This window comes from Lepisma saccharinum, chromosome 7, assembly GCF_977018435.1.
Source record: "Lepisma saccharinum chromosome 7, izLepSacc3.1, whole genome shotgun sequence".
Lineage (NCBI taxonomy): Eukaryota > Metazoa > Arthropoda > Insecta > Zygentoma > Lepismatidae > Lepisma > Lepisma saccharinum.
In genome coordinates, this window is record NC_139235.1 from 47,907,387 (window position 1) to 47,921,086 (window position 13,700).

Genomic DNA, 13,700 nt, shown 5'->3' on the forward strand with positions numbered 1-13,700 from the left:
GTGAATGAAAGCCAAATCATTGGGAACAAATACAATGCCTTGAGAAGCTAACCATGCTGGTGGGTGGCAGGGTGCACATGCACGGTCATTCTTTTTTTTGGCTGTGGTAAGACGTTGGATTTCCTCACCAACGTCCTACTCGTCCCTGACCGATCTGTCTGCCTGTCTGACAATCACTGCATGCTGCACTGCGTTCAAAAACTACCGGGTGCTTGAAACTGACAATTGAAGAAAAACACTCAAAATCGTAATTTATAAAAGTACAGATACTTTCTTCTTTATTTCATTTTCCTTTGGGCATTGACACACTACTTACATACCCAGAGAAATTACCACTGAGTTCAACCTAACTAGTTTTGTTATATAGCCAAGATATTTGATGATTAACACCAAACATAAGCTATAACAAGCGAGACTGTAAAGACAATGTTTCTGTAGACAATTTGATTATGCCAAAATGAAGCTGCGGTTTAAGAGTTAGGTTATTCTATTATTTTTTTCATAATGTGGTAAGTGTTGACCTTTTTATTTTCAGTGCCTCTTATATTTGAAAGCAGGCTGAAAATGTTAATTAATGCATAAAGTAACTACAGAAAGTTTATACATTTGTGGCATTGTTATGAAAATATTCATCATTTTACAGAGTAAGTTCTTCTTGGGCATGTATGAAGATATACCGATTGTGTTTACTGTAAAGTCATAATTTTTATTGATTCTTGTGTCTTTGCAAGCACTTTGGAAAATATATTTAGTCTGCATTTGCATGCTATCGTGAACAAATGTTTTGTGTTGAATCTATTCCAAAAATATTTATTTCATATTTTTCCTATAGTACCTCCCCATATCATCCCCTTTTGGTTTGAAGGGGAAGCAAATGCAGGGGACAGTGTCCAGTTAGCATGTTATGTATCAAAGGGCGATACTCCAATTAAAATTGCTTGGAGTTTTCATGGAAAAGAGCTCTCTTCTCATTTGGGAATTATAACCACTAAAATTGGAGAACGCACCAGTCTCTTAACTATTACATCAGTTATGGCAGGTCACAGTGGGAATTATACGTGCACAGCGAGAAATCCAGCCAGCACTTCAAATCACTCTGCAACCCTGTTTGTTAATGGTAATTTATGTGTAAGAGTGTTTGAGAAAAATCATGTTTTTTAAAATTAATTTTACCTGCTGTCTCTCACTTGCTTATCCTATATTAATGTATCAGGTCTTCCTTGTCATCTCTATCACTTTTTCTTATGTGTACACATGTATCTGGAATACACAATATTCATTATTTCGAAGAAAATATAAGATAACTATGGAAAACCAGTAATAATTATCAAAATCCACAGTGTTAAAGTCACTATAAAGAAACATAAATGAATCGTTTATTTCAGAAATCTCATATCGACCACTTCTGGTGAAAATGATACTTGTACAGTTTTATATAGCCCTTACCAAGATGCTTGTTTGATGCAAAAATCAATCATGTAGCCATTTACCTAAGTACCTAAGGTATGTGACTAGATGATCGATTTGTGTATCAAACAATGTGTCTTCTTGACAAGGGCTATATGAAATTGTACATGTATCATTTTTACCAGAAGTGGTTGATAAGGAGTTTCTGAAATATATGATTCAATTGTCCATCACAAAATGTTGAATATTAGCCATGGGTTATAGAATACATACTGTGACATTAATTCTGTTGCAACTGTATTAATGCCATAGAATATGTTCTACAGCACCTGTTTACTAAAGAAAGATAGTCATAAAATGTACGGCATTTCCTTGCAGTACCTCCACAAATTTTGCCATTTTCTTTTGGAGAGGAGCCTGCAAATGCTGGTGACTTTGCTGCAGTTCAATGTGTTGTAATTAAGGGAGATCAACCTTTACACATCTATTGGTTATTTAATGGAGAGGAAATTCAGGCAGATTTTAATGTGCTGATTTCTAAGGGAAGCAAACGTGTCAGTACAATGAGCATAGAACCAGTCACAGCTAAACATGGTGGAGAGTACACTTGTGTCGTAAGAAATGAAGGAGGATCAACAAACTTCACTGGTCATCTAAATGTAAATGGTAGTAGTAATTTTGTACCGTAACAATGATAACACTCTTTTTTTATATACCTTATGATCTTTCTCCTTTTTTGTTGTGTATGATTTTAAGTTTTTTTAACCGAAATGACATGTGACAATGGGAATGAACCAATCAACAGAAACATTTTACCATGTAGTGGCATGATGTGCTGCACAATTTCTATTTGAGCTGATGAAGTCCTCAAGTGACATATGACATGGAAACAATACGGATCTGTATATTCTTAATTATAACATAGATTCCTTTTCTATTTTTCAATCATATATTGTTAATGTTTGACCTTTTGATGTTAATTAACAATTTTCAAAATTCAACAATGCCATGGAAGCATATAGAAATGTTAGTGAAAACTCCACATGGTCTTCCTCATGGTAAAGGAATAACCGCACCTACTTGATGAAATAGCACATGATGAGCGGCCACTCTAGAGATCATATTCTTGTGATGTATCACTCTTCTGCAAGTATGGAGAACTTTCAGGAATCCTATATTCTTCTACCACATGGTAAATACACATTGTTGCTAGTTGTATATCACAACTCCATTTTTGTAAAAGTCACCACCCCACTCAAATTATTTCAGTGTAGAGCAATTAGAGGAAAACAAATATTTCTGTCAAAGTGGAATATAGTGTATCAAGCTTCATTAAACATGACAAACTTATTTTTCTTATTCATGATGTAACTTCTAAAAATCCAAAGAAGCATTTATTAGTGGAATTTGTTTTACAAAGATTTTTTTATCTATTTTAAGTTCACACATGCTGATGAGAACAGATTTTGTACATTAAAATCAGATTTAAACCACTGAAATGTACTCCCACCAAGAATCAAGTTCATTTTTTTTTTGTTTTGTTTTGTTTAAGGTAATATAAAAATAACCATCACAAGTAACATGCAATTTTGTATTCATAACATTCACATTATTCCCTAACAAAAGTTCATATTGCCATTCTGAGTTTTCTACTCGTTTTCAGAAGTGGATAGCAGGAAACATAGTATAAAAATATGAAACAGAGAAAGTGACTGCATACCAGTAAACCATTTGTTGTATGAGAAAAGTAGTTGCATAGTGTATAGGTGTTAGAAATGTCAATGTTTACTCCCATACAAATACAAAGGACTTTTGAAATTAAGCAGGTATATAACATACCATTAATTAAATTACTTTTGGATTTTATGTGCTGATCTATAATAACTTTGAAGAGAAAATTACTTTGAATCATAATAAAATTAACTGCATTTATTTGTAGTAACTCCACAAATCCTACCATTTTCCTTTGGTGAAGAACCTGCAAATGCTGGTGATGCTGTTGGAGTTCAGTGTGTTGTAGTTAAAGGGGATACACCATTACACATTTACTGGTTGTTTAATGGAGAGAAAATTCTAGAGGAGCTTAATGTTCTCGTCTCTCAAGGCAGCAAACGTGTTAGCATGATAAGCATAGACTCGGTTAAAGCCAGACATGGTGGCGAATATACCTGCGTTGCTAGAAATAATGCTGGAACAAGCAACTTTACGTCATATTTAAATATAAATGGTAGTACTGTATTAACTTTTTTTTTTCTAAATTCTTTATGTATATTTTCTATTTGTGTTGTCCAAAAGAACCATCCAATATCAATTCTCACTAAGTTACTCGTTGCTACTAAATAATGAGTGATTGATTTCAAGCCACAAGAAAAGTGAAGAAATTTATCCCTCATTGTTTCAAAGGTGTGGAATGACAAGTATGTTTAGTGAGAATTGTTCATCTTCCATACATCTCCATTGTTTTACTGTTTGTATACTTCAGGGTCTTCTATAAAACTGAACTTAGATACTTAATATACCCAAAATAAATTCTGAAGTAGAAATTATACATAACACTTACATTTTACTTTTCAGTCTGGGAATTTTTATTATTTAATGAAACAAATACAGATAACTTCTGTATCGTATCTAATGACTTTAGGAATGAAACCGTTATGTTTGCAGAACTATTTTCATGTATGTTATGTTGAAGAGATTAAGACAATTGGAGAGAGGAAACAAACAACAAACTATTTCATTTCTCAAGATTTTCTTGTGCATGCATATGTGTGTGTGTGTGTGGATGTGAATAAAGTTTGGGAAAGCATATTTTAAGTCTGCCTTGTGCTCCATTGACAACTTATAGGCACTGACTTCGAGGGGGCAGGGAGGAAGCAAGGCATTTTCTGATAGTTGTAACAGTTCCACCAAGGAAGTGAATTTGCAAGCTTACTTCTTTCTTTGTTAATGCTTGTAGTGTGAAATAGCAATACTATAGTTGGGAGAATGAAAATAACTTACTTATACGATAGGTGAAATATTGTAATAGAGTATTGTTTCCAATCAGAATGATTTGTATCTACACAATACATTTTTAACCATTATTATAAACTGCATTTTTGCAGTGCCACCACAAGTCCTACCATTTTCCTTTGGAGATGAACCTGCAAATGCTGGTGATCCTGTTGCAGTTCAGTGTGTTGTGGTCAAAGGAGATAAACCCTTACATATCTACTGGTTGTTTAATGGAGACGAAATTAAGACAAATTTTAATGTTCTTATCTCTAAAGCAAGTAAACGTGTCAGTATCATGAGCATAGAATCAGTTACAGCCAGACACGTTGGAGAATACAGCTGCATAGTAACAAATGATGCCGGATCAACAAACTTCACAGCTGTTCTCAATGTAAATGGTAGAGACAACAGTAATGATTTAAGAATAATGTTTTCCTTTTGTTGAAATCTCCCAGCATACCTTTGAACCATTACCTTGAGCTTAAATTTCAGGGTCATCTAGAAACTGATCTTCTTTCAGAACTTAATATCTTGTGATATAGGGAGGAATTTGTTGGCTCTCTATTCTTGATATCACATAGAGTTATGTTCAATTGAAGTTAGAATGGCTGCAAATCATATAATCAGTGGAAATTAGACATGCGACTACTGGAGAAAGATTATCTAGTCGCAACTGGATAATGACTTCATGATGTTCGCCTTACTTTCTCTAGAAAATTTTATGAATTTTTCTATCTTGATTCTTTGCTTTTTGCTAGGAAACACTGGAATCCATTATTTAATTAACTTGAATGTTTAAATGTCAACTGTGCCATACTATCCAATGTTGCTGCTATGCACTATTATTTATGACAATATTTTTTTAAAAAAATCTGCAAAAATATTGGAAGAATTTGCATATGAACACCATTTGACTTAACAAGAATTCAAGAAGCATTTGTGCATGTATGTTTTTATTAAATATTTTTTTTCCTAAGGTAAGTAAACTCATCATCCTTTTCAGTGCTTCCTCAAAGCAAGTTGATAATGCAAGTGATGCTGTTCAAGATATTCTCCACCAGGATGTTTTCTGAAGTGTGGAATGTTTGTGATAATATATTATCACTTTATGTGAAGACGTGGAAGTTTCTTTAACATGTAATGCCATCATGTTTTTGTCATTATAAAGTTATATGAATATTGCAAGACATGTCACATGAACCTTAAGTTACATTTGTTATTTTTCTTACAAATATATTGATTAATGTATTTTCCCTATAGTTCCTCCCTATATCATCCCGTTTGCATTCGAAGGGGAAGCAAATGCAGGGGACAGTGTTCAGTTGGGATGTTATGTATCAAAGGGTGACACTCCAATTAAAATTGCTTGGAGTTTTCATGGAAAAGAGCTTTCTTCTCATTTGGGAATTATAACCACTAAAATTGGAGAACGCACCAGCCTCTTAACTATTACATCAGTTATGGCAGGTCACAGTGGGAATTATACGTGCACAGCGAGAAATCCAGCCAGCACTTCAAATCACTCTGCAACCCTGTTTGTTAATGGTAAAAATATTTGGTGGATGTCTTATGAAAGATCTTTCAGTTTTTTAAATTCAATTTCATGTATATATTTATCCTTCCTTCTTGACCAGTAGTGGGCTTTTTCTCTTCTGTGTAGTTGCTGCTCAATAGTGATCATACATTTTGTTGCTCAGTCAGTGAACAGTGTTTACTTACTTTTCATTCATTTTACAACAGTGTCTGCTGGAGCAAAGTAAAGGATTTTTTCTTGACAGTTTGCTGAGAATTAGTGTATATGTATCATTACGAGCTAAAGTTCTGACCCAGATCTGGTCCCTGAAGATACAATTGGGAGCGTAAAATCCTTAGCCGTTCCGGATTTCACCCTCTGTATTCAAGGGTAGGACCCGTTGAGCAACGGGTGACGAGTCAGAGGTAGAGCAGGTAATTAACGTAACACAAATTGAATATCTATTTGACTAAGTTTTATTTAGCAAGCTATAGCACTCCAATAGTATAATAGAAAGGAGAAGTTAGGGCTGAAAGGATTAGCACCATAAATTGGCAGATACTTATCTTGGGATCGCCTGGATGCTGGAATGGTTGGCTGGGCACTGGTCCCACTGGCTGGCCTGAGGTGTCTTACCTCTGGACAGGTCCCGGCTTGGGCCGCACACTTCTAGGTGGCCCTGTAGTCAATTCTCCATGTCTGGCACTGTCGCACTTGACTTCTCCTCCTGAGTCAGGTTGTTAACCCGTTTTATAGTGGTCTCGGGAGTTGGAAAATGCTCAGGATAGATTTTCCGGGTATGGCTGGTAATGGTATATTGGCATATCTGGTTGCAAAATGTTTTGTTAACCAATTTCGTTTTGATGAAGACATTTCTAAGATCCTATGCTAAGATATAGAGCTGAAAAATAGTTGTATTACATTTTTCCTACTTGTAGAATTTTTCACTACCATTCAGGAAAAGAGTGAAATAATTATGATAAATATTGGAACTGTTTTAAATCTGTGGCTCAAACTATGGTTCCTAGCAGCATGTAGACTAAAATAAGAAGCTGTAAAGGAGTGTGATAGAATACAGGATATCATAAATTTATACCTCTTTCAGTAGTGATGGCAAATTAAGAGTTGACACTTGTTGTTTTAGTTCCTCCACATATCACACCTTTTGAGTTCGAAGGACCTGCTAATGCTGGAGACACAGTACAAGTAACATGCCACGTCCCAAAGGGTGATAAGCCACTCCACATTGCATGGCATTTCCATGGAGAAGCTCTTTCAACTCACATGGGCATATCCACCATGATGATTGGACACAGAGCCAATTTCCTGTCCATTTCTTCTGTAGCAGCTGGACATAGAGGAGTTTATACATGCCTAGCAAGAAACGATGCTGGAGTTGCTAATTATTCAGCTGTTCTCCATGTTAACGGTACTCGGAATCATTAATGTGCTTTGGTTTGTTTCTTTACTTCCTAGTCCTTCCCCATATCATCCCCTTCTCTTTGGATGAAGAGCTTAACACTGGCGACAGTGTTCAACTAAACTGTCATGTTTCTAAAGGAGACACTCCATTGAATATCACTTGGAAGTTTCACGGTGAAGATGTATATCCACACATGGGAATTACTATCACAAAACTTGGAGTAAGAGCAAGTGTACTGATAATAAGCTCTGTGATGGCTGGGCACTCTGGAAATTACACTTGCACTGCACAAAATGCTGCTGGGATAGCAAGTTATACTACTGAACTTAATGTGAAGGGTATGCTGTTCAATTTGAGTGTTGCTTGAGAATTTGTTTTGCTTGAGTTCAATATTTTATATTTTCATCCTGCATTTTCTTACCCATCATCAACCAAAGATTCAGATCTTCTGCATTGCACATCTTTCCAATTTATGTATGGAAACTATTACATTGAACATGTCCAAAAAGTGAACAAGTAGTTTCATAACATTTTGTTTATATTTGATTTTCCAACCATGGGAGGAATGTAATTTGATCTACATAGAAAGAGGACTTTTTAATCTTTTCTTGATCATTTCTGTGAGTTTTGGACTTCAAAATGAAAAAGAAAGAAATGGAAAGTTTATCTGTACAGCTCAGAATGAAGCTGGCAGCATTTCATATAGTGGAGAATTATATATAATTTCCAAACGTAAATTTCATTGTATGATGATGCTTATTTGCTGATCTTCAGGAATAATATTCCTAACCTCATTGATCAAGTTTGGTTTTAAATTATCATTTTATTTTCCTTACTTCCTTATTTCCTTGCTGTTCCTGAATATGATTTTGTGATAATTAAGGCACCATAAATGTGTATATATCATTAATGAAATTTGCAATATTTACTGAAAAATAAGTTTAATGTGGGAAATATTTTCAGTTGGATAATATCTGAAGTTCTACAAGGGGTGGGGGGGAAATTCAATATTTTCTACAACAAGCATTTGCAAAAATGAACACTGAAAGTATGGTGAACATACATTTGTATTAGAAACTAATAAAAATTATTTATTGAGAAAATGGAAAACAACATGAGATCCCCAAAAATTGTCCATTGGCTCGTATGCAATTCTGTCATTCCGCTCAACTTAGTTTTGTTTAAACATTTCTGTTTTATTCTTAAACATTTAATGAAGCATTAACGTTTACATAAATTCTCCTTTAGAGGTTCCACACATTGTGCCATTCTCATTAGAAGAGGAAGTGAACACTGGAGAAAGTGTGCAATCAATTTGTCATATATCAAAAGGAGATTTACCCATAAAAATAACATGGAGTTTCCTTGGAATAGAACATTTATCATCTGCAGAAATCATTACAACTAAACTTGGAGATAGGTCAAGCCTTTTAACAATTGCATCTACTATGCCTGAGCATAGTGGGAAGTATACCTGTACAGCTCAGAATGAAGCTGGCACCATTTCATATAGTAGAGACCTTCATGTAAGGGGTATGAAAAATCAAAGATTGTAATTTTTTGTTGTACTGTTATTTTTATTATTTACGTGGATGGATTTACTTCATTACTATCATCACCTGTAGATATTTTCTTTAATTAATTAATTAATATTGTTCTTGGTCTTGCCAAGATGAAAAACTCCTTTCCCACACAAAAATACCCTTGTCCAACATACCAACAATGGATGTGTACTGATGGATTCTTCAAAATAGAGACTGTCAATTTTACAATTGTTTCTAGTAGTCCTACTGTTGTTTAGGCCCTGAGGCAATTATCAGATAGCTCACAATAATCATGCACAGGTTCATCTCAGAAGTCAATTTTCATTCAGTTTGGGCTTCATGTATCTTAGTGGATCTTGTAATTATCTAAAGGAGAAGAAGCACATAAACATGTATTCGCTCGTTATAAATCTATATATTCATGTTAGTAATTAACTGGATGCACTGTCAGACATATTATGATCCATTGCATGAAATGAGAGAAGGCAGTATTTTTTTAATATGTACATATATTTTATTCTAATTTTATTTTTTTCTGTTATATTCTTATGACATTTCAAGAAGATATTTTTTTTCTTTTGTGTTTATATTGTAGGCCACGAAACTATTTCTGAGAATAATTGTTGTGCATGTTTTGTTCATTGAACATTTATAATAAACAGAAAATTGGTCAAGAAATTATTTTTTTTGTATACCAATGAACAATTGTGAAATATGAACTGCTAATTTCATTGCAAGGTTGCTATAGGTATGTTTCATCTATGCCAGAAACTGTTGCATTGTGGCTTCGAGCAGCCATGATTGAGTCCAGTTCTTGTAAGCATACGTAATTCAAGTGAGTGGGCAGGATATACTAACACAGATATTGGTTTTAAAACAAACGTGCAATTTGTGCAGATGTGATGAACGCTACATGGTGGATATTTCCTTGCAAACAACAAATAAAATTGGCTGCTAACATGGCGGCTGTTCACATCTTGATGTCACATGAAACCTACCTATAATTGTGGGAAACATTTTGTGTAACACTTGGTTTCACTGAGCTTCAAGGGATAGAATCTTTGTACACAAATTTGCACCAGCTGTAGGTTTTACTTGATGCAGATGAAGGAAACTCAGTTTGAGTTGAATGGTGAATGTGTTCAACATACTCTCTCTCTCTCTTTTACCTTCTTTAAGTTCTTCTTATTTTTATTCCTGTTATTTTTAATACTTTTTTTTGGCATAAATTGTATACAGTGGACCCTAAGTGAAGCAATAAACTGTAAAATCCAATTAATACCAGTTGTACCTTAAAAAGAAAGAAGTGTAGATGTTTATTTTATGCAATAATTATTTGCTTATTTCTTCATACATAATTTGCTATCAAAAAAAGCAGTGAATAAAATAATAGGAAAAATACTGTTTTATAGTTCTAATGGATTTGTTTCCCCCATTCAGTTCTTCCTCACATTATGCCCTTCTCGGTGGAAGAAGAATTGAACACTGGTGATAGTGTTCAGCTTAATTGCTATGTATTCAAAGGAGATACACCCCTTCAAATTGCATGGAGTTTCCATGGGGAGGATCTCTCTTCACATATAGGAATTAGTACCACCAAGATTGGAGACAGATCAAGCATTCTTATTATTAAATCTCTGATGGCAGCACACAGTGGAAATTACACTTGCACTGCTAAAAATATTGCAGGCACTGTGAATTACACAACAACCCTGCATATTAATGGTATTTTTATACTGAAAAAAAATGTGATTATCTTATAGCGGAAAAGAATAAAACAATAGTCAGTCTAAAGAAACTGCACATGCAACACAAAGTGGCATAGTAGATGTGTGAGGCTTAGTACTTGTTATGAAAAATAAATGTTGCAGTTTGATGAAGGAAAGGAACATACTGGTAATTCTGCCCTGCTAATCCAAATAGCCTTAACTCAACTTCATATGTTTTCAGAAAAATGAGTAAAATACATTTCATCTTTGACCATACCTTAAAATAAAACAGTAAGATATAAACCTATGATGGATTTATGAATTTATAATTTTCTTTTAAAGTTGCAACAAAAAGCAAAACTTATTTTGCTAATTTTCTCAACATCATGTGGAGTTGTGTTAAGGTTCTTTGGCTTAACAAAGCAGAATTAATATTTAGCATTACTCTAACAAGTATAAAGAGCATGTTTATCTTCTTGGCAGCTTATCTACAGTATAACTTGTCTAACACTTTACCATGGAAAGATTCGTAGTGTATATAGTTTCTTGCTAGATTTTTCAATACCATTATTAATGGAAGAATTCCTTTACATATGATTTGTGAATATTCCAAGTTGAACGCATATATTTGCAGAAGTATTTTAAAAGTTATCTCTGTGTATGCATATGCAGGTAGTTTGGATTGAACATTGATTTATTTAATTCATCAACTGTATCACTGTAAAAGACAACCTTACAATCACCCTTTGCTTTCTCCTGTATGTCATTGCCTCAACCATTGTACTCTTATGTATATCCCTCAGTTGAGTAACAAGTCAAAGTACATTTTTCATTCTGAAATTATGGACTTTTTTGGTGAACTTGATTACATACATTCAACATCTGATGATTGGTGTGGGCATTGGTGACTTTCTTCTTTATTATATTTTGTAGTACCATTAAAAATAAAGATGATTAGTGTAGTTAGTGACCAAATTCAATATTTCCATGAAATTAATTCCAAGTATTCTAATGCAGTCACACCACACATAACTCCTTTTGAGTTTGAAGGCCCTGCAAATGCTGGAGACACTGTTCAGATTGCATGCCATGTCCCAAAAGGAGACAAACCACTTCAGATAACATGGCATTTTCATGGAGAAGCTCTTTCTACACACATGGGCATATCCACAATGATGGTTGGCCATCGAGCAAATTTCTTATCAATTTCTTCAGTGACAGGAGGTCACAGGGGAATTTATACATGTTTGGCAAAGAACCTAGCAGGGGTGGCTAATTATTCAGCAGAACTACATGTTAATGGTATTTGAATAATGTATTGTGCTAGACGTTGTAAAGTATCATTAATTTCTTGTCTCCTTTCCATGAGTGCAATATTAGAATGAATGCTTCTACTGCAAGCAAGATCTAGAGACAAATCTCAATTATAAACTGAATATCTGTCTGGGTTATTCCTCATAGTGTTCATAATAAAATATTTCAGTTATTCGTATTGAATATTTAAAAATGAATTGCTAAAGGTTGCAGTACAATTGAACATAATGACAAAACTCATATTGTATTGTGCACAATACAAAGTCGATACTTAGTCATTCCAATCAACAGTTTCTTTTACAATAAGCATATACTTTGAGAATGACTACTTTTTCTCATTTACATACATTTGTTAAAAAGAAATTAGCATTGATTTAAATAATGATGGCATAAACTAAAGTACGTATTATTTTATTAGGGAGTTTTGAGCATGAGCATAAGTAAAGATCCAGCATATTTACATTGATCACATTTGGTATTAATTTATAGAAGACAAAATATTGATCATGTTCATTTTGTTAATTCATGTTATAAAGCATTTGAAGGAAAGATTACATCCACATATTGTAGATTCTGAGTTGTTATCTGAAAGTAAATTTTCTATTAATTATAGTTACTTTGAATTTTAAAATTGTCGACAATCTTAATCAAATATAAAGAACATTAAAGAAAAACTATTTTTTAAAGTTTATGATTTACCATTCAAATATTGCACTCTTCAACACTTTTCCACCCAGTTATTTCCAACTTAACCTGCTTTCTACGAAGCAAAAATTATTTTTTCTTTAATTACTTTGCCAAATTTTTATGTTAACTTTGTAAATAGTCAATCATTGCACACACTGTGTCCTCAGTTAATATTCATTTATTATATCCTATTGTCCCATCACATTGATAACTATCTAAATATTTTGACTTACTCACCTTGTGCTAGGAATTCATCTTGTCAGCAATCAACTGTCGGCTATTCTCTTGCTTTGTCCAAAGTGAATGACAATACTTCTAGAAAAAAATGTAAAAATATTAACATAGCCCTTAAAATATTGTGATTTCATGATATTTTGTGAAATGTGTTCTCATCTTTATTGATATGAAATGTTGAATGTAATCTTCTTCTTTGGAATATTTCTCATCATAATTTTGTACATAGGTATTTTGTCAATTTCAATGTTGAATATAGATTTTGCTCTAGTATCAACTAGTTTCAGATTATTCAACACTTACTATTATCAACAATGCCTACCAATCCTAGATATTTCATCAAGGTAATTGCTCTTGACTCTTATGGTTTACTGGCAACTGTTTGCATCTGCATCTATCTTATTATTCAGTTGATTTTTGATGACCCCTACAGTGTTTACCATTGGGATAAAGAACAGTTTTCTTAATTTGTGCAAAGAATTGATTCATTTTATGCAAATATTTTCATATGAAGTAGTGATTTACATACTATTGAAATACTGTGAAAAACAATGAAAGCTACAGAGCACAACTTTTGCTATAACTAAGAATGGAATGGAGAATTAGTATTTTCCTTTCCAAGTACTTGTTTATGTAAAGGGGACACTTTGTTAATGTATTATAGCTAAATTACAATATTGAATATACTTACGTGAAACCAGTTTCTTTTCAAAATATTGAACATTCACATGTGTGGCATTATTTTAACAGTATTATTTAGTTCACTCTAAAATCATTTCACATTGATCCAAAAAGCAATGTTGTTGGTTTAATTTTAATATATTTTTCAATAACAGTGATTCCTTACATTATGCCATTTGAGTTTGATGGTCCTG

At 33.5% G+C, this 13,700-nt stretch overlaps 1 protein-coding gene across 50 annotated transcripts in view; it reads left to right on the forward strand.

Annotated features, from left to right (window-relative positions):
• The window catches only part of Dscam1 (Down syndrome cell adhesion molecule 1), a 426,431-nt gene that overhangs the window by 310,839 nt on the left and 101,892 nt on the right, over nucleotides 1-13,700 (forward strand). For 3 of the 50 annotated variants that reach the window (XM_083125286.1, XM_083125279.1, XM_083125259.1), the window contains exon 13: nucleotides 8,586-8,870. The exons of 42 other annotated variants lie outside the window; for them this stretch is intronic. In XM_083125286.1, the coding sequence (XP_082981412.1) occupies nucleotides 8,586-8,870 (285 nt within the window). Of the gene's footprint in view, nucleotides 1-3,346; nucleotides 3,635-7,058; nucleotides 7,344-7,390; nucleotides 7,676-8,585; nucleotides 8,871-13,700 lie in introns of all 50 variants that reach the window. 5 more of the 50 variants (XM_083125283.1, XM_083125264.1, XM_083125258.1 and 2 more) reach the window with 3 other exon arrangements.